At 35.8% G+C, this 23,639-nt stretch overlaps 1 protein-coding gene across 4 annotated transcripts in view; it reads left to right on the plus strand.

Moving 5' to 3' along the window:
- The window catches only part of Septin10 (septin 10), a 64,997-nt gene that overhangs the window by 39,765 nt on the left and 1,593 nt on the right, over positions 1 to 23,639 (plus strand). For 3 of the 4 annotated variants that reach the window (XM_015499658.2, XM_048810236.1, XM_048810235.1), the window contains 4 exons: positions 3,786 to 3,882; positions 5,483 to 5,651; positions 11,416 to 11,548; positions 22,591 to 22,778. In XM_015499658.2, the coding sequence (XP_015355144.1) occupies positions 3,786 to 3,882; positions 5,483 to 5,651; positions 11,416 to 11,548; positions 22,591 to 22,778 (587 nt within the window). Of the gene's footprint in view, positions 1 to 3,785; positions 3,883 to 5,482; positions 5,652 to 11,415; positions 11,549 to 22,590; positions 22,779 to 23,385; positions 23,519 to 23,639 lie in introns of those variants that run through there. The other variant, XM_048810237.1, reaches the window with a different exon arrangement.

The following is a 23,639-nucleotide window of genomic DNA, read 5'->3' on the forward strand; positions in this document are numbered from 1 at the left end:
CCCCTCCCCTCCCATCACTTCTCTCTACACAATCTAATGTGACACCCTTCTTTTTTTTTTCCCCTCACATCGTCATACATGTATTCTGTATAACGATGAGGGTCTCCTTCCATCTTCCATGCAATTCCCCTTCTCCTCCCTTTCCCTCCCACTTCTCTTCCCTATTTAGTGGTAATCTTCTTCTCATGCTCTTCCTCCCTACCCCATTTTGAGTCACCCCCCTTATATCAGAGAAGACATTCGGCCTTTGTTTTTTAGGGATTGCCTAACTTCACTTAGCATAATCTGCTCTAATGCCATCCATTTCCCTGCAAATGCCATGATCTTGTTATTTTTTTAGTGCTGAGTAATAGTCCATTGTGTTTATATGCCACATTTTTTTTTATCCATTCATCCATTGAAGGGCATCTAGGTTGGTTCCACAGTCTAGCTATTGTGAATTGTGCTGCTATAAACATTGATGTGGCTGTGTCTCTATAGTATGCTGTTTTTAGGTCTTTTGGATATAGTCCAAGAAGGGGAATAGCTGGGTCAAATGGTGGTTCCATTCCCAGCTTTCCAAGGCATTTCCATACTGCTTTCCAAATTGGCTGCACCAATTTGCAGCAATGTATGAGTGTACTCCCCCCCCCACCCCCGCCCCCCGCCCATCCTATCAGCATTTGTTGTTGTTTGACTTCATGATGGCTGCCATTGTTACTGGAGTGAGATGGTATCTTAGAGTAGTTTTAATTTGCATTTCTCTGATTTCTAGAGATGGTGAGCATTTTTTCGAGCATTTGTTGATTGATTGTATATCCTCTTCTGAGAAGAATCTGTTCAGGTCCTTGGCCCATTTGTTGATTGGGTTATTTGTTTTTTTATTGTTTAACTTTTTGAGTTCTTTGTATACTCTAGAGATTAGAGCTCTAGCTGATGTGTGAGGGGTAAAAATTTGTTCCCAGGATATAGGCTCCCTATTTACCTCATATTATTTCTCTTGCTGAGAAAAAACTTTTTAGTTTGAATTCATCCCATTTGTTGATTGTTGGTTTTAACTCTTGTACTATAGGTGTCTTATTAAGGAATTTGGGGCCTGACCCCATGTGATGGAGATTAGGGTCAACTTTTTCTTCTATTAGACGCAGAATCTCTGGTTTGATTCCTAGATCCTTGATCCATTTTGAGTTAACTTTTGTGCATGATGAGAGACAGGGATTCAATTTCATTTTGTTGCATATGGATTTCCAGTTCTCCCAGCACCATTTGTTGAAAATGCTATCCTTTCTCTATTGCATGCTTTTAGCATCTTTGTCTAATATAAGGTAGTTGTAATTTTGTGGGTTGGAACTTGCCTCAACATTGTAAAAGTAATTTCTCTGTTTTGGTGCCAGTACCATGCTGTTTTTGTTACTGTTGCTCTGTAGTATAGTTTAAGATCTGGTATAGTGAGTGATACCACCTGTTTCACTCTTCCTGCTTAGGATTGCTTTAGCTATTCTGGGTCTCTTATTTTTCCAGATGAATTTCATGATTGCTTTTTCTATTTCTGTGAGGAATGCCATTGGGATTTTGATCGGAATCGCATTGAATCTGTAAAGTGCTTTTGGTAATACGGGCATTTTAATAATATTAATTCTGCCTATCCATGAGCAAGGTATATCTTTCCATCTTCTAAGGTCTTCTTCTATTTCTCTCTTTAGGGTTCTGTAGTTTTCATTGTATAGATCTTTCACCTCTTTTGTTAAGTTGATTCCCAAGTATTTTTTGTTTTTTTTTTTTTTTTTGTACCAGGGATTGAACCTACGGGCANTTTTTTTTTTTTTTTTTTTTTTTTGAGGATATTGTGAATGAGGTAGTTTTCCTCATTTCCGTTTCCGAGGATTTGTCACTGATATACAGGAATGCCTTTGATTTATGGGTGTTGATTTTATATCCTGCCACTTTGCTGAATTCATTTACTAGTTCTAGAAGTTTCTTGGTAGAACCTTTTAGGTCTGCAAGTATAGGATCATGTCATCAGCAAATAGTGCTAGTTTAAGTTCTTCTTTTCCTAAAATTATACCTTTAATTTCTTTCTTCTAATTGCTCTGGCTAGTGCTTCTGGAACTATGTTGAATAGAAGTGGTAAGAGAGGGCATCCCTGTCTTGTTACAGGTTTTAGAGGGAATGCCTTCAATTTTTTTCCATTTAGAATGATGCTGGCCTGAGACTTAGCGTAGATAGCTTTTACAATGTTGAGGTAAGTTCCTGTTATCCCTAGTTTTTCTAGTGTTTTGAACATAAAGGGATGCTGTATTTTGTCGAATGCTTTTTCTGTGTCTATCGAGATGATCATATGGTTCTTATCTTTAAGTCTATTGATGTGGTGAATTACATTTATTGATTTCCGTATATTGAACCAGCCTTGCATCCCAGGGATGAATCCCACTTGATCATGGTGCATGATCTTTTTGATATGTTTTTGTATCTGATTTGCCAGAATTTTATTGAGGATTTTTGCATCTATATTCATTAGAGATATTGGTCTGAAATTTTCTTTCTTTGAAGTGTCTTTGTCTGATTTTGGAATTGGGGTGATGTTGACCTCGTAGAATGAATTTAGAAGTACTTCCTCTTTTTCTATTTCCTGAAATAGATTGAAGAGTATTGGTATTAGTTCTTCTTTAAAGGTTTTATAAAACTCTGCTGTATATCCGTCCAGTCCTGGGCTTTTGATAATCTTTAACTGTTGATTCTCTTTCTTACCTTTTATTTTCTGACTTGTTTATTTATTTATTTATTTGGTGGTGCTGGGGATTGAACTCAGGGACTTGGGCATACAAGGCAAGCACTCTTAACAACTGAGCTATGTCCCCAGCCCTCAGACTTTTTTATATACCATTTTTATTAAGAAATCTAAATTAATTCTATAAAAATCTAATATAAATGATCTTCATTTATCAGAAAAATATATATTTACAACTTCTATTTATAATTTATATATTAAATATAGATTATATTTAATTTTACTTCTTGTGCTAGTCTAGAATAATTTTTCAGAAAGGAACAATTAAGAAACTAAATAATGTCAGTTCCTTAATATTAAACTAAATAGTACTCAATACTTCTTGCATTAGAGTTTCCTCTATATTAATCCTCAACTTCAGATAAACTTGTTTACTTTCAGCCCCTGAATCAAGTTTTTTGTTCACAATCTCTTTTCTTCTGCTAGTTGTTGCCACTCTGCTTGATCTGTCTAAATCCCATCCTTCCAAATATAGCTTGGTTTATATCTTCCTGCTCCCAGTAATCTCTGGCTTCTCTCAATTTCTGTAGCATTTACTATACTAGCATAATTTGGAACTTTATATATTAATTTGTATTAGTGCCATATATTCTGAATCTACCCTAAATACAGATACATAGTTTTATTATCTACATAGTGATATATGTATAATTTCTTCAACACTGTATTTTAAGACTCTCTTAGGGCTAAGGTAATACTGATCAAAAAAAAAAAAAAAAGCACACTAAAAATTATTTCTTTTTTTTTTTTTCTTTTCTTCCTGTATTCCCAACAGCATAATGCCTTGCATTGGGAGATGCTCAGGAAAAAATTTTCTTCTTAGGGCCCTGAATTGTTTTATATAGTATAGTCAGTACATATTCAAAGCCAAGTTTTAAATCTGAGGCATAGCTGGTCATTAGATTTTTATAGATTTGTTGCTTAATAAGTTATTCTCTATTATTTTCATAATTTTTATAGCTTATCAGTTGTCATGTTGGTATGAGAAGAAGAGATTGATGTTATGGTTCTTTTACAGGAGCATTTACCATTTGCTGTTGTAGGAAGTATGGATGAGGTAAAAGTTGGAAATAAGATGGTCAAAGCTCGTCAGTACCCTTGGGGTATTGTACAAGGTAAATGAGATAAACAATGACTTTAAAAAAATATATATATATATTGTACGAATTATGGTGGCACATAACTGTAATCCTGGCAAGTCAGGAGACTGAGGCAAGAGGATTTCAAGTTTGAAATGAGATTGGCAACTTAGGGGGAGACTCTATCTCAAAATAAATAATAGAAAGGGCTGGAGATGTAGCTCAGTGGTAAAGTGCCCCTGGGTTCAATCCCCAGTATCACAAAAATAAAACAACAAAAAATAAAAGAAAAAGAAAATAAATTATCTGTGTTGCCTCATAATCTGATGTATTTAATATATATATTCTTTTGAGGTAATGCTTATTTTGAATTATGATTGGTTGTCAAAGGACTTAACTGTATAATTTTTTGGCCAGTCTGTAGTGGTAAGGCAGAGTAACCTCATTCTCACTGTACCACTCCCATTTTATCTCCCCTGAAGGCATGCAGAAGTTGAGAAGCACTGGTTGGGTATTTTGATCAAAATTTGGATTTTTTTTTTTTTTATGGGTGCTTGGGATTGAACCCAGAGCCTCACTGAGCTACATACACCAGCTCTTGATCAAAATTTAAATGTGTAAAGTGGTATTTAAATATGATATATAAACTAATTACCACTTAACAATAGGGAACAATAAATTATGTTCTTGTAAATTTATATTTTTTTTCTGATCAAAATAGGGAACAATAAATTATGATCTTGTAAATTTATATCTTTTTTTTCTGATCAAACAAATAAATCATTGAACCAAGCTGAAAAAGTTAAATCCACTTGACATTTAGGTTATCTGGCATTTAGTATTTAGTACTATCTGGTTCATTTATTTGTGATATTAATGGGGACTAGAATACCCCTATCCATTTACTGGCCTTCCAAATACTGCTTTTTAAAAATTGACAACTTTTTAAATTTTTATTTTTATACTTTTAATTTACTAAAAATATAGAAGGACCAGGCATGGTGGTAAATGCTTCTAATGCCAGCTACAGGAGGCTAAAGCAGGAGAATTATGAGTTTATGGCCAGCCTGAACAACAAAGTGAGATTCTGTCTCAAAAATAAATAAATACATGTAATATAAGATTGTTAGTCACAGTAGCATGTTTATTTATAGTCATTGGTCGCCATAAAGTTACATAAAGGCCATATTAGTATATTCACTAATTTTGATTTCATAAATGTATTATAGAAAAAGAACTTGATAATTATGTATAAATGATATTCTTAAGTTTGCACAGTTTTCTACTTTGAGGTGAAATAATATTACATACTCTTAAGAGTACTATGTGAAATGTTATATTATTTGTAAATATTAAAAACATTCGTGAAATATCTTGAGCATGTGATAATATATTTCTTTACCATTTTCTGTTGGCTATTAAATTTAAAGTCAGTCTCCCAATCTGTTAATTAACATTGCCTATAATACAGTGTGTATAAGGTAAGACTTTGGTTACTTGTATAAAATAATTGTAGCTATTAACCATATCAATCATTTTGATGTTTTTCACATGTGTTATTTATTCACTCAACAAACAGCAATGTGTATGCCAGGAATTAAAAGCTAATGTTGCTTTTTCTTTTTTTTATGATTAGTGGAAAATGAAAACCACTGTGACTTTGTAAAGTTGCGAGAAATGCTCATTTGTACAAACATGGAGGACCTACAGGAGCAGACTCATACTAGGCACTATGAGCTCTATAGGCGTTGCAAACTGGAGGAAATGGGCTTTACAGATGTGGGCCCAGAGAACAAGCCAGTCAGGTAAGGAGTCTTTCTTGAGAAGCCAGTCAAAAGAGGAAGTTAGAAAGGATTATACCTTTTTATGTATATATTTATATACCAGTATAATGGGAATATGTTTTTTAAAAATTTCCAAACCCAGGAAATTGAATCATTTAACAATGAACATTTACTGTGCTTTTTGAATCACTTGAATCCTTCTTGCTTCTGATGGGTCTTTAACTCCTTGTCTGAATCAAAGCCCATGATTTCAGAATACACTGGAATGAATAAGTGAAGGAAAAACACTCATTATTTGGTTTTATCTCTGTATTTATCTGAAACAGATGAAAGTATATTGAATAATTATCATGCAAAAAGTTGGGCTACAAATCATATTAAGTAACCTAAAACTTGATCATTTGGTTTTTATCCTGAAGAATGTTTTATGATGACTGAAACTTAGCAAAGCATTTTGTAAGGAAAGAATGCAACTACTTCTAGGGAGTTCGAGATTAGGTTGTTTCTTACATTATTACAACATAGTTATAAGAATTTTTTAGAACCTGAAGACCTTCTTGCTTCAATGATTAAAGCATAGAGAATTCAATGTTTCTATAAATGTCTTTGGAAATTTTATATGGTACTATATCCTTGCCCTTTTTTTCTTTTTTGGTTGAGACATGTACACTAGAAATCTTAATCCTTTATATCAAATCTGATTATAGCATTTTTTGTTCAGTTTTGCTTGGAATAAAGCATGAGATCCTTAGGGCAAACACTATTTTAAACTTTGTTTTGAGACTGAAGATTCCTTTTTCATTCTACTATTTATATTCCATTTTCCTGCCTGTTAGCATGTGCCCCAGAGTAAACACAATGGTAAAGAACAGAAAGCCCAATCAGTGTTATAATTGCCCTTGATCTTCTGGAAGATTAAATCTTAGATGAAGTTAAATTTTATTAGTATATAATATTGTAGCATGATAAATTAAGAATTATATGTACTTGATCTTTCCTCACCAAATTTGGGTATGCTGTATTCTGGTCATGGACCAATGATTGTGATAAACTAATGATTTTCTTATTTTATTGTATTATATCTTTACTAAAGATTAATCATCTCAAGTTGGCTTCCCTAGTGTTTCCCAAAGGAGGCTTCGCTTCTCGTTTCTTCCAAGCCTCAGGGTCAGTGCAAAGGTCTCTGTGTGCACTAAGGAGGCAGATACCCTGAGAGAGCAAGCGGGACAGCTTTGGAGTAGTACTCTCTAAGAAGAGGGATCCAGGTTGCCTGGTGGACTCATCATAGTCACCTGTAGATGATTAAGAAATACAGGGTCAGAATTTCCAGGGATGGAGTCTAGAAATCTACATTTTAAAATGCTCATTCAGTCTTGCAGCCAATAATTACTATTTGTCTACCGTCTGCTCAGCATGCTAGACTTTGGGTACGTATGCACAGTGGGTCAGATGGACCTTCTGGGGTGGGTGTGGAAGGAGGACACTCTGCCCTGTGTGAGCAAGAGAGGATGGGTGGTAGTCAGTAGTGGAATTGGGAGACCAAGTTAGGAGACCAGGTACAAGTTCGTGGAGACTTAAAAAAGGTTGGTAGTGATAGAGGAATGAGAAGCATTTTTAGGATATATAATTTTAAGAATCCAGTGGTGGATTGCTTTGATGTGGGATGCAAAGGAAAGAGAATCAAGGATTACTTCAGTGACTCGTTTTATTTATTTGAACCACTTGGTATCAATCCCAAGGCCTCATGAATGCTAGGCAAGTGCTCTACTACTGAGCTACATCCTGAGCCCTCATCACCATTTTTATCTTGGAAACAGGGTGAATAGATGTCGTGTTTATTCCTACATGAACAAAGTGGGACAGGGAGAATTTAGCATTGGCATTGTTAATTGAGAGGTTTTTAAAATATTAAATTTAAGATGCTTATTAAATATTCATAGCTGGCTGTGGTGGCATATGCCTGTAATCCCAGCAACTCAGGACAGGCAAGAGGATCTTAAGTCCAAGGCCAGCCTCTGCAACTTAGCTAGGCCCTAAGCAACTTAGCAAGCTCAGTGGTAAAGCACTCCTGTATTCAATCCCTGTACCAAAATAATAACAATAAAAATAATGATAATTATAATTTTAAAATTCAGTTAATGTGTTTGAGTAGGTTATTACATAAATTAAAAAAATTGAAAATTTGGAATTTGAGAAAGTAGGGATGAGATAGTAATTTGGGAGTCACTAGTGAAAAATACTAGATACTGGATAAAATCATGAGTGGTTTTGAAGTGTCTGCTTTTTTGTTGTTGTTGTTGAGTTGCTGGGCATGCATGCTATGTACTCAGCTCTACCACTCCCCACCTCCAATGTGTCCAAATAGGGTGGGAGCAGTACGGAGGGGAACTGGATCCCAGTGTGAGAATAGCTTCTACTTGTTTCCCTTAACAGGGGAAATTTCTTTGGTTTAAGCTGAGGCAAAGTATTTCTACCAGTGCTTTCTTATTTGTTACTAAATGATGTGATGAGGCTTCTGTAGCCTGATATATCGGAAACTTTCATTTTTTAGAGTTTTCAAGAATTTACATTTTATTTTCAGGTGAATCTTTCATATTTAATTTGGTAGTCTCTATAATTTGGTTGTCATGTAAAATGTATATTAATCTAGCAATTTTTAAAAGAACTTAGATGCACTTGTTAGGATGACCTTTATTTCTCTTTGTCTTCATCAGCCCTCTTCATTGGTTTTCCATTTCTACTTATGCTGAGTCATAGTTGGTATCCTAAGCTGCCCACAGTGATCATGTATATCCAGATACATGGCATTATACTCTTACTGGTTTTAAAAACTTGATTTTAATGTTTTATATTGGTTATTTAAACTATATGAAACATGCTTTTATAAAATTTTGAATCCCCAAGTTTAAGAATTTCAGATTAGCGTACTAGTCTTTTCACAGTTAATTACCTTTAATATTTCAGTACAAAATCACTATCATTTAAGGGTTGTAGGACCTATAGTTTTGAAAGGAAGATTTATGTAATATTTTAGAGTTGCTTATTATATTAACATTTTTTGTCTTTGGAGCCCTCAAGAGATAAATAACTCACTTTCTGTGTTTAGTCAAGAGTAGACTTAGAAAAAAGTTCATCAATCATATTCAAACTATACATGAAACACCCAAACAGGTCACCTAGAGAAGGGCGTGGGGACTTTCCTTGATGGCATGAGCATCTGAGAATGTTTTTTTCTTCTTTGGTTTTCAACTTTGTCAGTGAGATCTGCAGCTATAACATGTGGTCATTAAATGTTCATAACAAAGCTACTTTTATACTTAGGAAAGAAATAGTATAGCAAGAAAGCTTTTTCATTTAATAAGTCTGTGATATAGTAAATAGTGGTTGCAGTCATTTCACAAAACTAACCCTACAAACTAGTCACTTCAGATCCCCTAAGAGTTTCTTTACCACCTTTTGAATGATAGTGCAGTTTTCTTTAATTAAAATTGCCCTCATAAGTCTGTGTTGTGCAAAGTTGAAAAGTGGTATGATATGATGGAAAATATTCAGAAGCAAGCACTTTACTCTCCCTTCAGAGAATGCCTTGCTTGAAGCAGTCTGATTTATGATGTTTGGGAATAGGGGCTTTAGAACAAGTATGATCTGGTTCACATCCCAGCTTATTACTTTAAAGCTATGTTATTTAGGACAAATTATTTTACCTCTCTGAACTTTCATTTTCTTACCCATAATATAAAACCAATGCTTGTTCTTGTATGTATGTTACTGTGGAAATTAAATATTGAACATGAGTTCAAAAGTGTTCATTGCTTGTGGCAGATATTCAACAAATGTTAGGTCTCTTTTCTTTATCCTGTAGATTTATTTTCTTCCTAAGCAACTCCAGTACTTGTACAAAGTCGTGAGGCATTTTTTTAAGTTACATTTTATGTGACTTCAAGATATTATGTCAATTGAATTTGTTCTTAAAGGGTGTCAGTCCAGTGTGATACCAATAACACGTGGTGAGGTTTATAAAATTTGTGAAGGGAGCTGATAAATGTAGGGGCTTTTAAAAAATGAGACTCAAACAGGAAAGAAAAAAAAATAGTACAAAGTAAAATGCCTCTTTGGGATCTGAGGCAGTTTATGTGGTACCTAAGACATTTTATACATTTATAAGCTTTGCTCATGCATGGTAGGAAAACACTACCACTAAACTACATATCCAGAGTAAGCTTTGTTGTTGTTTGTAGTTGTAGATTGACAGAATGCCTTTATTTTATTCATCTATTTTTATGTGGTGCTAAGGATCGAATGTGGTGCCTCACAATGCTAGGCAAGCTCTCTGCACTGAGCTACAGCCCCAGCCCCTTAAGCTTTGTTCCTTATGAGGATGTTCTTACAGATGTTTAACTTCAGTTCCTGGTATTATCTACTACACATATCATAAATTTAACTATCAGCCACAATAGCTATTGTGCAACATTTTTTACTGTTTTTCCTTGAACTTTTTCTAGTTACAATGTTTAAGATTAGTCAAATTCCTTAATTTCATCACATTTTGAAATTTGTTTTTATGTATTTTCATAAGTAGTAGAAATTTCTAACTGACACAGAAGGAAAGTGAATTTATATTACCTGTCAGATCTTCAGGGTATTTTCTCAGAGATCTAAAATGGAAGAGATCAGCATTTCTGACATATAAGTAGGTTAATTATGCCTCTGGAATATCACTAGTAAGAAAGGGTAGTTGTCCATAGAATTCCAGGACAATCTTTGCTCTGCTTGATTTTATCTGCCTCTACTAACCAGAAGTTTCTGTTACTGAACAAACATTTATGAAGAGCTTTGCTAGATAGCCAAGTGAAGATGACAAATGGAGATCCCATTCCTGTTCTCAGGATTTGTGATCTGTTAGGAGAGAGAGTCAGCCAAGATATAAATGACAAGAAGTGGCTTGGAAGGAACAATTGATTCTAACTAAGAAAGTGGAGAAGCCTTCTAGAGAAAGTTGCATCTGCATTTGGCCTTGAGGGATAGAAGAATATGAGGGCAGAAGGAGGGTGGGGAGTAGGCAGCATCAGTAAACAAAGAAGGTACAATACAGCTTGAAATGTGAGGTATGTTTTAAGAATAGTAAATAGATTTGTGTGGCTGGAACATTAAGGGAATTGGATTTGTTTGTTGGGAATGAATCTGGAAGAGTAGAGTTGAAGGAGGTGGGACCTTATTTCTATAGAGAGCATAACTAATTGGGAGAAAAATTAAGGAGGTCTGTGGTTTTGGTGGAAAATCTAAGGAGTGTCAGGAACAAAGTGAAAAAAAGAGGACCTAGAAGTCTAGAGATGATTTAGGAGATTATTTCAACAGTAAAGGCAGAAAATGCAAAGATCAAGTTGGGCTGTAATAGGATATCTGTAGAAATGGAAAGAATATAGACTTTAATGATATCAGATAGAGAAAAGTATAAGAGATATATCCCAGGTGACTTTATTTCTTCAATGTTTCTGGAGTTATGCCAGTTAACAGAGACTGAAAAAGGAAAATGTTTGGGAGGGTACTTCTTGTGAAGGACTTTTTTTTTTTTTTTTTTTTAAATTAATTCTAGTAGCTACATTAGCTGTAGCACTGGAGGCCTTTTATCAAATGCTATAGGACATGGCATGTTTCAGATTCTGTACGTCAGCAGCTACTGGTACATCCTATTATATATCTGAGGTCTACTTTGAGGTATGTGAGATTTATCAAATTTATTACATCATCTTTTGAACATGAGAATAACACAAATAACTTTTTGTAGTGTTCAAGAGACCTATGAAGCCAAAAGACATGAATTGCATGGTGAGCGTCAGAGAAAAGAAGAAGAAATGAAGCAGATGTTTGTGCAGCGAGTAAAGGAGAAAGAAGCCATATTGAAAGAAGCCGAAAGAGAGGCAAGTTTGATGTGATTTTTTTCGGTGTCCTATTTCTTTGGATACAATGTAGTTGAGACACTTTTTACTTTTTTTAAAATTTTATGAATTCTGTCTTTAAGAAAAGCAAGTCCTAATATCCATTTGGAAAGCATACATTCAAATTAGGATAAAAGAAAAAAAAGAGAAACTAGGATAGGATCATAAAATAGGCAGGGGTTAGACAATAATAATACTGCAATAACTTGTACACAAATTTTTCTCTGAGCTTCCTTGCAGCCAATCCAGAAAAGGAAATCTTATCAGCTCTCATAGGCATTAAGTCTGCACCAATAAAAGCCTGATAAGCAGGAATTAGCAGAGGGCTTAGGGTACAGAAGTGGAAATAAGCATTGGTTGTGGGCTGTCACAATGCTGTTCTGCTGTCCAGAATGCATCACAATGGAAAAGGAGTACACAGCTTTACCAAGACTGTTGTCTGAGCTGCTTTGTTTACTCAAATTGTGTAATGGATGTATAAGTGAGAATGCTCAAGTGTTGGAATCACATACTCATGTTTCGTTGACATTTCTAGGTTTCTACTTTCTTTTTGTCATTGAGTAAAAAGGAAAGTACTTAATGCCAACAGCTAACCAGTTTACAAGTATCCTATTGTGTCATGAGTAGGGCTAAAAACAACTCATTTCTGTTGGTATTGTGAGATAATGACTAAATCTTCATACACTGATTTCAGACCTCACCTAGGTTTGGCCATATGAGTTATCATCTTGCATGATGATAATAAAAATATTTTTATGTGAAAGTTTTAGTTCATGACCATTTCTTATTGTACCTAATTTTTAAAAGTATTACTGTGAATTACATTGTTGGTCTTGTTTCATGCTTGGAAAAACTAAATTATAATAAAATATGGAGCCAGGAGTAGGATGATGACACTGGGGCCTGTTAGTCTTAGTTCTGTGTGCAACACTCTTTAAACCATTTGACTTTTTGAATTTTTCTTCTATAATGTGTTCCCACATAGTGATATTGATACATTTTGGCAGTAGTTGTTCTGAGGTGGCATAAAAGTTGAGAACACGAATCTCCTAATATCTGGTGCTCCTCATTCTACCCTGAATTGAGAATATAGCCTCCCTCATGAGTTGTTAGGATGCGGACACATGGGAAACCAGTGGGAATAGTTGGCCAAACACTGATATTTGCTAGGAAGTTCTTTCATTAGAGCTCGTTGATTCCTGCTGTCTGAAGGGCTGGAGAGAAGTGATGGTTGTAGAGGTCCAAGGCATTGCCAACCTAAGATTGAACCTGGACCACAATCTCTCAGTCTTAACAAAGTTTTTTCCATAGACCAAGTTTTTCCCACTCTCCTTCTCCCCAGAAGACCAGGGTCAGCAAAATGGGTCAGGTCCAGAATGCAGATAGTGTGTGATGAAGAAGGGTAACATTTAGCTGCCTTAGGTAAATCAATAGGGCCATTATAAAATGGAAACTGTGTCTGTATGAGTTACTTCTGATGGAGTCAATAGTAACCATGTGATGTATACTTTGGGATAAAAAGCCTTAAAAGCTTAAAATCAAAACTCCAACTCATTCCTTTACCCCTCTATCAGCAGGTCTGCTCAGGAGACAAGTTTATTCCTATGGATCCTGCTCCTCTGCTCCATCTTTCTAGTTTGTTCCTATGGATCCTGCCCCTCAACTTTTAAAGGCTACATTTTAAAGTAGCTATTTTAGCTGGGCGTGGTAGTGCACACCTGTAATCCCAGTAACTCAGGAGGCTGAAGCAGGAGGATCTCAAGTTTGAGGCCAGCCTTAGCAACTTAGAAGTACTCTGTAACCTTTCAAGATATTTTAGTATGCAAATAAAGTATGTCACTTCGATTTAAGTAATCAGAGATTCGTCTCTGTTTACATAACACCAATCTGCCTGTATAGGCTCCCTTCCTGAGCTTCTACTCTGCTCGCCTCCCATGTGATAGGGGTGCACCATGCTCAGAGAGTTGTGACTCTTACACCATTGACCTGCTTTTTGTTTGTATTTTGTAGTTCTGGAGACAGAACCCAGGGCCTTGTGCATACTGGACAAGTGCTTTCAACCACTGAGCTGATCCAAGTGATCTATTTATTACATCTTTTTTTTAATATTTATTTTTTAGTTATAGGTGGACACAATATCTTTATTTTTTTATGTGGTGCTGAGGATTGAACCCAGTGCCTCATGGATGCTAGGCTAGTGCTCTACCTCTGAGCCACAACCCCAGCCCCTACATCTCTTGTTTTGAAAAGCAGAAACTATTTAAATAAGCAAATACTAAGGAGCTGATACTTCTCAGAAAAGGCATCCTCTGGAATGAAGGAATTATAGGTTAGAAGGGCCTTACTTAGTCATGTTTCAACCTTGTCTCATTTTCAGTACTTCTGTCAGGGGCTCAGTGGCCCTCAGGACCATTTACTTGTTCCATGTATGGAACATGAAATTTTTATTAGGTAGAATTTAGCCATCTATTGTTTCTACCCTCATTCTCTGACTTAATGAATTATTTCCCCAACTATTTTGTTATTGTTGTTGTTGTCATTATAGCAGGCATTACAAAGCCATAGATTGATTTTTTTTTTAATTTAAATTTTATTTCTTTTTTTAGGTATACATGACCATAGAGTGTATTTTTACATATTACACATACATGGAATATGACTTATTCTAATTAGGATCCCATTCTTAATGGTTGTATGATGTGGAGTTTCACTGGTGGTGTATTCATATATAAACAAAGGAAAGTTGTGTCCAATTCATTCTACTGTCTTTCCTATTTCTACCCTGCTCTTCCCTTCATTCCCCTTTGTCTAATCCCCCCTGTCGTGTGTTAGCATCTGTATAACAGAACATTTTGCCTTTGGTTTTTTGGGATTCACTTATTTCACTTATTAGTGATAATGTCTAGATGCATCCATTTACCAGCAGAAGTCTTGAAGTCATTGTTTTTATGGCTGAATAATATTTCATTTTCTTTATCCATTCATCGGTAGAAGGACATGTCGGTTGGTTCCATAGCTTAGCTATTGTGAATTGAGCTGCTTTAAACATTGATGTGGCTGTGTGCTAATTTTAAGTCAGCACATTTTAAGTTATTTTAAGTATATACCCAGGAGTGAGATAACTGGATCCAATGGTGGTTCCATTCAAAGTTTTCGGAGGACTCTTCATACTGTTTTCGAGTGGTTGCACCAATTAACGGCCCCATGAACGTACCTTTTCTTCCACATCTTTGCCACTATTTATTGTGTTACTTGTATTTTTTGATGATTGCCATTTTGACTAGAGTAAGATAGAATCTAACTGTAGTTTTAATTTGCATTTCTCTAATTGCTAGAGATGTTGAACATTTTTTCATATATTTGTTGACCATTTGTATTTCTTCTGTGAAGTGCCTGTTCAGTTCCTTTGCCCATTTATTGACTGGGTTATTTGTTTTTTTGGTGCTAAGTTTTTTGAGTTCTTTATATCCTGGAGATTAATGTTCTATCTGAGGTGCAAGTGGCAAAGATTTTCTCCCATTCTGTAGGCTCTCTCTTCCCGTTCTTGATTGTTTCCTTTTCTGTAAAGAAGCTTTTTAATTTGATACTCTCCCTTATGTTGATTCTTGATTTTATTTCTTGTGCTTTAGGAGTCTTGTTGAGGAAGTCAGTTCCTAAGCCAACATGATAGAGAGTTGGGGCTACATTTTTTTGCTATTAGGTGCATGGTCTCTGGTCTAATGCATTGGTCCTTGGTCCACTTTGAGTTGAGTTTTGTGCAGGATGAGAGATGGGGGCTTAATTTTATTTTGTTACATATGAATTCCCAGTTTTCCCAGCACCATTTGTTGAAGAGGCTTTTCTCTAGTGAATGTTTATGGCACCTTTTAGATAACTGTATTTATGTGAGTTTTTCTCTTATCTTCTTTTCTGTCTGTTTTGGTGTCAATATCATGCCATTTTTGTTACTAGAGCCCTGTATTATAATTTAAGGTCTGGTATTGTGATGCTTCTTGCTTCGATTTTCTCACTAAGGATTACTTTGGCTATTCTGGGCCTCTATCTGGTCTTGGGCATGTCTTAGTTGGTAGGCTTTGGATGGCATTTTTAATTTCATTGCCTGAAATTCATCTGTTTAAGTTTTTCTATGCCCTCTTGATTCAATTTTGGTAGGTTGTCCTAGAAATTTGTTGATGTCTTCAAGATTTTCTGTCATATTGGGGTATAAATTTTCAAAATAGTTTCTGATTATCGTCTTTATTTCAGTAGTGTCCATGGTGTTATTTCCTTTTTTTTTTTTATCATCGATTTTAATAATTTGAGATTTTGCCCTCTTTCTCTTGGCTAAGGGTTTATCAATTTTTTATTTTTATTTTTTTAGAGAATGAGCTTTTTTTTAAAATTTTTTTTTAATTTATTTTATTTGGTTCTTCAATTTCATTGATTTCAGCTCTGATTTTAATTATTTTCTGTCTTCTGCTTTTGGTGTTGACTTGTTCTTCTTTATCTAGGGCTTTGAGATGTAATGCTAGGTTATATATTTGGTGACTTTCTATTCTTTTAGTGAATTAGCTCAGTACAATGAACTTTCCTCTTAGAACCGCCTCCATAGTGTCTCAGAGGTTTTAATATGTTGTGTTGTTATTCTCAACGTATTTTTTTATTTTTTCATTTCACCTCTGATTTATTCTGCCATCCATTGGCCATATATATAATAGTGTAATATTTAGTCTCCAGGTGTTAAAATAGCTTCTTTTTAAAATTTTATTGTTTATTTCTAATTTCATTCCATTATTATCTGATGGAATACAAGCAAGGTATTATCTCAATTTTTTATTATTATTTATTTTTGTATTTTCTAAGATTTGTTTTGTGGCCTAAGAATGGTCTGTTCTAGAACAGGATCTGGTTGCTGCTGAGAGGAAAGTGGATTCAGTCATTGATCGATGAAATATTGTATGTATGTCTGTTAATCCTTTTGTATTTTTTAGTTCTGTAACTTCTTTATTTAGTTTTTGGAAGATCTGTCTAGTCATGAAAGAGGTGTGTTAAAGAGAGGTGTATTGTGTTCTATTTGGTTATTGAAATTGAGAAGCCTTTGCTTGATATACAAAGATGCTGCATTGTTTGAGGCATACTTATGATTGATATATCTTGTTGATGTATAATTCCCTTAAGCAGTATGAAATGGCCTTCTTTGTCCCTTCTAATTAACTTTGGCTTGAAGTCCACTTTGTCTGATATGAGGATAGAAACCTCTGCTTGTTTACGAGATCCTTATGAATAATATGTTTTTTCCCCATCCTTTTACCTTTAGTCTGTGGATATTTTTGCCTATGAGGTAATTCTCTTGGAGACAGCATTGTTGGGTCTTGGTTTTTAATTCAATCTACTAGTTCCTGTCTTTTGATTGATGGGTTTAGGCCATTTACATTCAATGTTATTATTAACAAATGATTTTTAATCCCTGTCATTTTGATTTATTTCTAATATTTAATTTGAATTAATTTCTCCTTTGACTATTATTCTAGTGTAGTTCTTCCCTTTCCTGGTTTCAGTTTTATTTTTCATAAAGTATTTTGAGTATATTTTGTAGTGCAGGCTTTCTAGTTGTGAATTCTTTTAACTTTTGTTTATCATGGAAGGTTTTTATTTCATGATCAAGGCTTAATTTTGCTGGTATAGTATTCATGGTTAGCATCCATTTTCTTTCAATGATTGGTTTTTCTCTAATATTACTTCATTGAAAAGATTGTACATTACTTTGGTTTGTATCTCTGAGTCTTCATCTATCCCAATAAATCTTATATTTGGTCCTTCATGGTGGACCATATTTCTTGGAAGTTCTGTGCATTGTCTCTTATCATCTTTTCTCCATGGTCCACTTTATTTTCAAGATCCTATTTTTTTTTTGTTGTTGTTGTTGTTGGTTAAAACTCTATCTTCCAAGTGGTCTAGTCTGCTGGTAATGCTTTCCATTGAATTTTTAATTTGTTTTATTGATTCATTTATTTTGAGGATTTCTGCTTGCTTTTTTACAGAATCTCTTTATTGATCTTTTACTTATTGTATTTTCTAATTTTACTCTTTACCTCATCCTATACCATGAACTTTCTAAACTGACATTTCTTCCACTGTGGTGTTGATGGATTCTGTTATTGAAGTATTCTGGTTTGTTGGGGCAGTTTGTTTCCTTGCTTTTTCATATTGTTTGTGTGTCTACCCATGTAACAGTATGGGTAGAGTTTCTACTTTTTGGCTTATAGTGTCCCTGAAGATTTCCAGTAACTCAAAATTTAGGGATAGGTAAATAAATAACAACAACCTTTCTGTGACATCTACAATGCTAATTGTTACAATAAACAGAAATGATCTAATCAGTTATAATAGTAAAAAGGTTTACAATTTCAAATGCTGAATAGGGAGAGCACAGAAGAGATCTAAGATGTGATGATTATGAGGGAGAGGAGAGAAATATAAGTTAAAAACTAAAGGAAGAGTGAAAGAAAAATAGAGTTTGTTAGCAGAGGAGAGAAAGAATCAAAGGAAACAGATAAGTGAGAGAAGAAATTGTAAAACAAAAAATTAAAAAAATAAAAGAATACGAAACAAAACTGAAATGTACTAATCAAATATCCCAGTCCTCAGTACTTAGTCATAAAAAATAACTGCCTTCAAAAAATGCTTGAAGTTAGAAAAAATTGACAACTATGTATGCATTAACATCACAATTAATGAAAAAAAACAAGAAAAATTTCCCCATGAAAAGTTAAAGAATTGTTTCCTTTGGAGTTCAGAAAATTCTCAGCTTCCCTTCTCCTCAGTGTTAGGTGTAGTGGGATAAAGTGTGACGTCTGCCCCACCCTCAGAGTGTGGTTGTTAGTGTATGAAAGTAGATCCTATAGGTGGAGCTTCTGGATGTGAAGTTTAGGCCTAGATAGGTTCTAGGTTCTTTGTTGAATAGCAAGTGATTTTAAATTGGCACACCTCCAGGGCCCAGTAGTTGCCTGTCCACACTAGGAGACTATACTCCAGGAGTCTCCCCTAGACCAGATGTGCAGTAGAAGAGCCAATCCTTTGTCCCCTCCATTACCCCTGGACCCCCGCGTTTCATGTTCATTCAGGTAGGTGCCTGACCCTTTCGAATTTCTGGCTGGTCTCCTCTCCCTGCTGGTATTGCAAGCAGCTAGATTGGAGGGGGAGGGCTTTTGGCCAGGTGGGTATCCATGACCTCTATTCCCCTGTATAAACCCCTTTCTGTGTTTGATTTTCTCCTAGTCACTTAGGCACACTCTATGTCATGCAGTGTGTGTTTGCCAGGCCTATATTTTGGGCCCAGCTTGGGTTCACCAGGTTCTGCTCACCCAGCTGTTGGGGGCTAGCAGCTTGGCTGCAAAATGGCTCCTTCCTCTGTCATCCATGGACAGCTGGGGGAGATGCACCTTCTTTCCTGCACAGTGATCTTGTGCAGCATGCCTTTCAGGTTAGTTCATCATTGTCTTAACCACAGGCCTCCTAAAAATGTGGGTTCTTTAATTCCTTTATCCATCCACTTTGCTCAAGCTTGGTAGTGGTGGGGGTGTTTTAGCTTGCCATGACGGTGGTGCTTGGGATTTCTTCTGTATTTTATAATATTCAGCTTCCTGAGTTCTCCATATGCTTTGAATGACAAGTATTAATTTCCAGAAAAGTCACTTATTTTTCCCACCCACCTGCTGAGAAGCTGCCTATTTGCTTTCTTGGTTTCACATCATGAAGCAGCCAGGAAAGTGACCTCTTCTATTTCTCCATCTTGAAACCCAACTATGATTATATACCATCTTTTCCAAATACCAAGTCCAACTATCGCCCAAACCAGGTACCTACCTGGATCCTGACTGGTTGGATTCATCTGCCTGCCTGTATCAGAAATAAGCAAATGATATAAAAAGATAAAATGAATTTTATGCAGTTTGATCAAACTGGGGAAAAGCAGATAGATTGTTTTTTCCCAGGTCCTAAGATGATGGTTATAATTTATAGAAACATGTGTAAATTTAACTTGGCTATGTGAGACAGTGAATGTGTCAGTTGAAAACTTTCTGTTTTCCTTGGTACAGAAAGGGCCAGGGGGTATTTTTCAGTTTTCAATCTCAGCTTGAGGAAGTTCAGGATGCAGAAAAGAACTTCAGGATGCAGAAAAGGGCTTATCAGGAAGTTGCTTTTTATTAATTTGCATGAATGCTCAAGTGCTACACAGAACTGACAATATTAATCTCAGTATCTAATCAGACTATAGGACAAAAACCAAGTTTATCTTTTAGATTTTAAATTCTGCACTTTGATGTTGGTAGGCATGCACATAGTTGATTCATGTGGAGTCTGCTCAAGTCCCCAGATTGTTATTGTTAAGGTAAACTACAATTAAACTAGCTTTACGTGTTACAAAAATCTTTGTCCTTATACCCAGTGCTGATCCAAATAATGAAGACAAGGTTTTGAAAAAAATGGAAAAGACATTTATTGATTTGCTTGAAAATGAGAAGAGTAGTAGACTAGTATCTCAAGAACTATTGTTCCCATTACAAGGGGGAAACAAAGGAGTTTTACAGGGAAATTTGGGGACCAGGCTCAGGGGACCAAGCTCAGGATGTGCCTATCAGAAGATATGATTCCTATTCAGATGGTGGCTATTTTAGTCAGCTTTGCGTTGTTGTGGCCAAATACCCAAAAAGAACAATGTAAAAAGGGGGAAAGATTTATTTGGGGCTCACAATTTCAGAAGTCTCAGTCCATAGCTGGCTCACTCCTCATTCTGGACCCAAGTTGAAGCACACATCATGGTGGAAGGGCCCAGCAGAGGAAAGCTGCTTAGCTCATGGAGGGGTTAGGAAGCAGAGTAGGAAGCAAGGAAGGAGCCTCAGGTAAAAACCACCCTTGTGGGGTACACACCCAGTGACCCACCTAATCCAGCCATGCCCTGCCAGCCTGGTTACCATTCAGTCAATGCATTCAAACTAGGATGGACTGCTTATGTTATAGCTCTCACAGTCCATTCACTTGACCTGCAAATATTCCTGCATTAACACTGGAGCTTTTGGGGACAGCTGTTATCCAAATCATAGCAGTGGCCTTTAGATAGCCGACTGCTCAGACTTGGCACAGATACCTTTCTTCTTTTGATCAGTGAACTGAAGTGGATGGCCTGAAATGGGAAAAAACATTAATTTGAATCCTTGAGGTTTTGGGGGAGTGAAGAAGGAGAGGAGGAAGGGTTGGGGGCAGTACATGTTAGTTTTAAAATAAGCTACCAGAGGCCAAGCAGCTGGGTTCATACCCAAAGCATGAAGTTGACCCCCATTTCACACCTTCATTCCTTGTGTACTCCATTAAGCTTACTTGCAGCACTTCCCATACATTTTATCTGTATGTCCTTTCATTACTAGTTCTTCCATTATGTTTTGCTGGGTGCTAGGAGTAGAAAGATGAAAAAAGCAGAGCTCCTAAGCAATCCTCAGGAAGAAGTTGCTCATACAATTAATTATAACATGGAGTGCTAAAGGTTTCTTTGATGGCTGTAATAGAAGGGTGGAGAGAGCTGCGATTCCTTGTTTGTTTCGTTTATGACTAGTATTTCTTGAGTGCTTATTCTGCCAGACATCATACTTTAAAAATGTTAAGTACCGCCCCTCAATTTTTTAAAAGCTTCCTTTTTAATAAAAATGCTATTTGTTTCTCAGAGTTTTATGCGATTCGAGAAATATGCCTTCTGTTGTTCACATAAGGAATTCCTTAAATTGGGGAGCAGAATAAAGTTAAACACAGGCCTGCTTTTAAGTTGACAATGTTCCCTTCATATGATTTATCAAAGTGATTTTCAGCCCCAAGGAAATAAAAGTTTACTGGCTAATGGTCTTTATTTTTCTTTCTACATTTCTGCTTTTTTATGAATAGGGAAAGAAGAACCCCCTTAGATTCTTAGTTGGAACAGACTTCTTGTTTTCAGATTAACACGAGAAAAATTGGAGCTTACTAACATCTATACTTCACATATACATGAGAGATATCCAGTCAATGAGTAATTCTCAGAGAGGTGCTTTTGAATTTAAGATACTATAGAATCTTCAACAAAGAACAGTGAATTTTAAAAGAATTAACAAGAGAAAAGAAAAGGCAGATAAAGGCTAGTTAGTAAGGCTTGTGAATAAAAGGTCTTCTGAGGCTTTCTCTAGGCTGCTGGTAAAACCTTTGTTCTCCTTGTGAGGGAGATGCAGGGTACTCTTTGTAAATCTCTGCCCTGCTTTTAGGCATTATAAGGAGAACAGAGATCTCTTGTACATCTGTTTCTTAATTGTCTTCAGCTAAGTAGGCCTTCATATTTTAGAGTGGCAAATTCAGGTCTCCCACAGCTGCATTGAATGTATTTAGCCTAAATTTATTTATTTTTTACTGTCTCTGTTGGATATGTAATCTGTTTTTTTCCCATTATAGTGTAAATTCTACTAAAATATTTTTCAAGCTTTTTCGAATCCAGGATTTCTTTGTTTATATTTCAAGGAGTTACTGAATGACTGTAAATATGCAGTATATTTGTAAGGTTCTTGACAAACTGACAGCTAACATTTGCTTTCTAGTAGGGTTTGCCAGTATAACTTCACATTAGCTTTATTAGGAAAGTAAGAGGCTATTTTCTTTATGATAATTTCCTTCTGCTCTTTCATGGCCCTTATTTTTTTTGAGCATGGTCTTGAGAAACTTTATTAAAGAGGCTTTGAAGAGACTCTTGTAAAGCAATAAAATAAAAAACCCAGAAAAAGGTCAGTTTTGTTAATGAGGCTATGGTTTGTATTTCATATGGTTCAAGCATTTTTTTTGCATGGGAAATCATTATTAAAATTATCAAGGCAATTCCATATGTAAACTTTTACTTGAAGCATGAACTTAGCATTAGGAAAATGATGACCGTAAGTAGAAGTTGGGGTTATCTAGTTGCTAAGCCAGAGAGCATTGCTGTGCATGTGCTGCCACACTGTGTCAGTAATGGAAATTACATTTTTATTTCACAGCTGCATGCCAAATTTGAGCACCTTAAAAGAATTCACCAAGAAGAAAGACTAAAACTTGAAGAAAGGAGAAGAGCTTTGGAAGAAGAAAGGATCCTTTTTTCTAAAAGGAAATCTAGCTGTGACATATTCTTGAACCAATCCTATATGGCATCGGGTAGTAACATAAAGAAGGACAAGGACCGTAAGAAGTAAGAGCCCCCACCACTCTGCATCTGTAGCCCTTCCCTCCTCTACTGTCTCCTGGCTCTGCTCCCTGTCCCCCGCCCACCCCCGAAATTCCATACTGGGGATCAAACCTCCAGGGCCTTATGCAGTGCTAGGTAAGCATTCTAATACTGGGCCACACCCACAATCCTCCTGGTTCTACTTGATCTTCCTAATTCTAGTTCCTATTTACTTACTCTCTGCCTGCCTCCTGAAACGCAAACTGCTGCTCCTTAAGAGCCCAAGCACAGACCTTATCCTTCTCATTTACTTCTCTTTTCCCAAAGCTAGAACAGTACCTGGCACATACTAGGGGCTTTGTAAATATTTGGCAACTGAATGAACAAGATAAAAATATACATCATAGTAGAAAAGGGTCAGTTAGCTGGGAAAAAATTAGCTATTTCACAGCCCAGCTGTGCCCTTAGTATACAGGTAATGACTGTTGACCTACCATGAGTTATTTTGAGTTTTGTGTCTAAATTGAAATTCTGTACTTTGTTGGGGGAAAAAACCCTAATTCTTAGGCTCACTTTTCTTTTAACCAATCCTTTTGATTATTGATTTTGTGAGAATTTTTATTTTAATAAGGGACCCAGGCTATCGATTCGAACTCCTGTGCTTTGATGTCAGAACATGTGAAACCAATGATGGACGTAAAGATGCAGAGGAAGGTAGAGAGGGCCACAGTACAAGGGGGCGGCCATGAGTAGCAATTGGATGATAATCTCAAGCTTGTAGGTTTTGGTATGTGTTAAAATCAAAGTTACCAAAGTTTTAGAAAATAAGTTTTTTTTCCCCCCTTTTTGATCTCCTTCTGTACTTTGTGTCCTTCATTTTATTTC

This window comes from Marmota marmota, unplaced genomic scaffold (assembly GCF_001458135.2).
Source record: "Marmota marmota marmota unplaced genomic scaffold, marMar, whole genome shotgun sequence".
In the NCBI taxonomy this organism is placed as follows: Eukaryota; Metazoa; Chordata; class Mammalia; order Rodentia; family Sciuridae; genus Marmota; species Marmota marmota.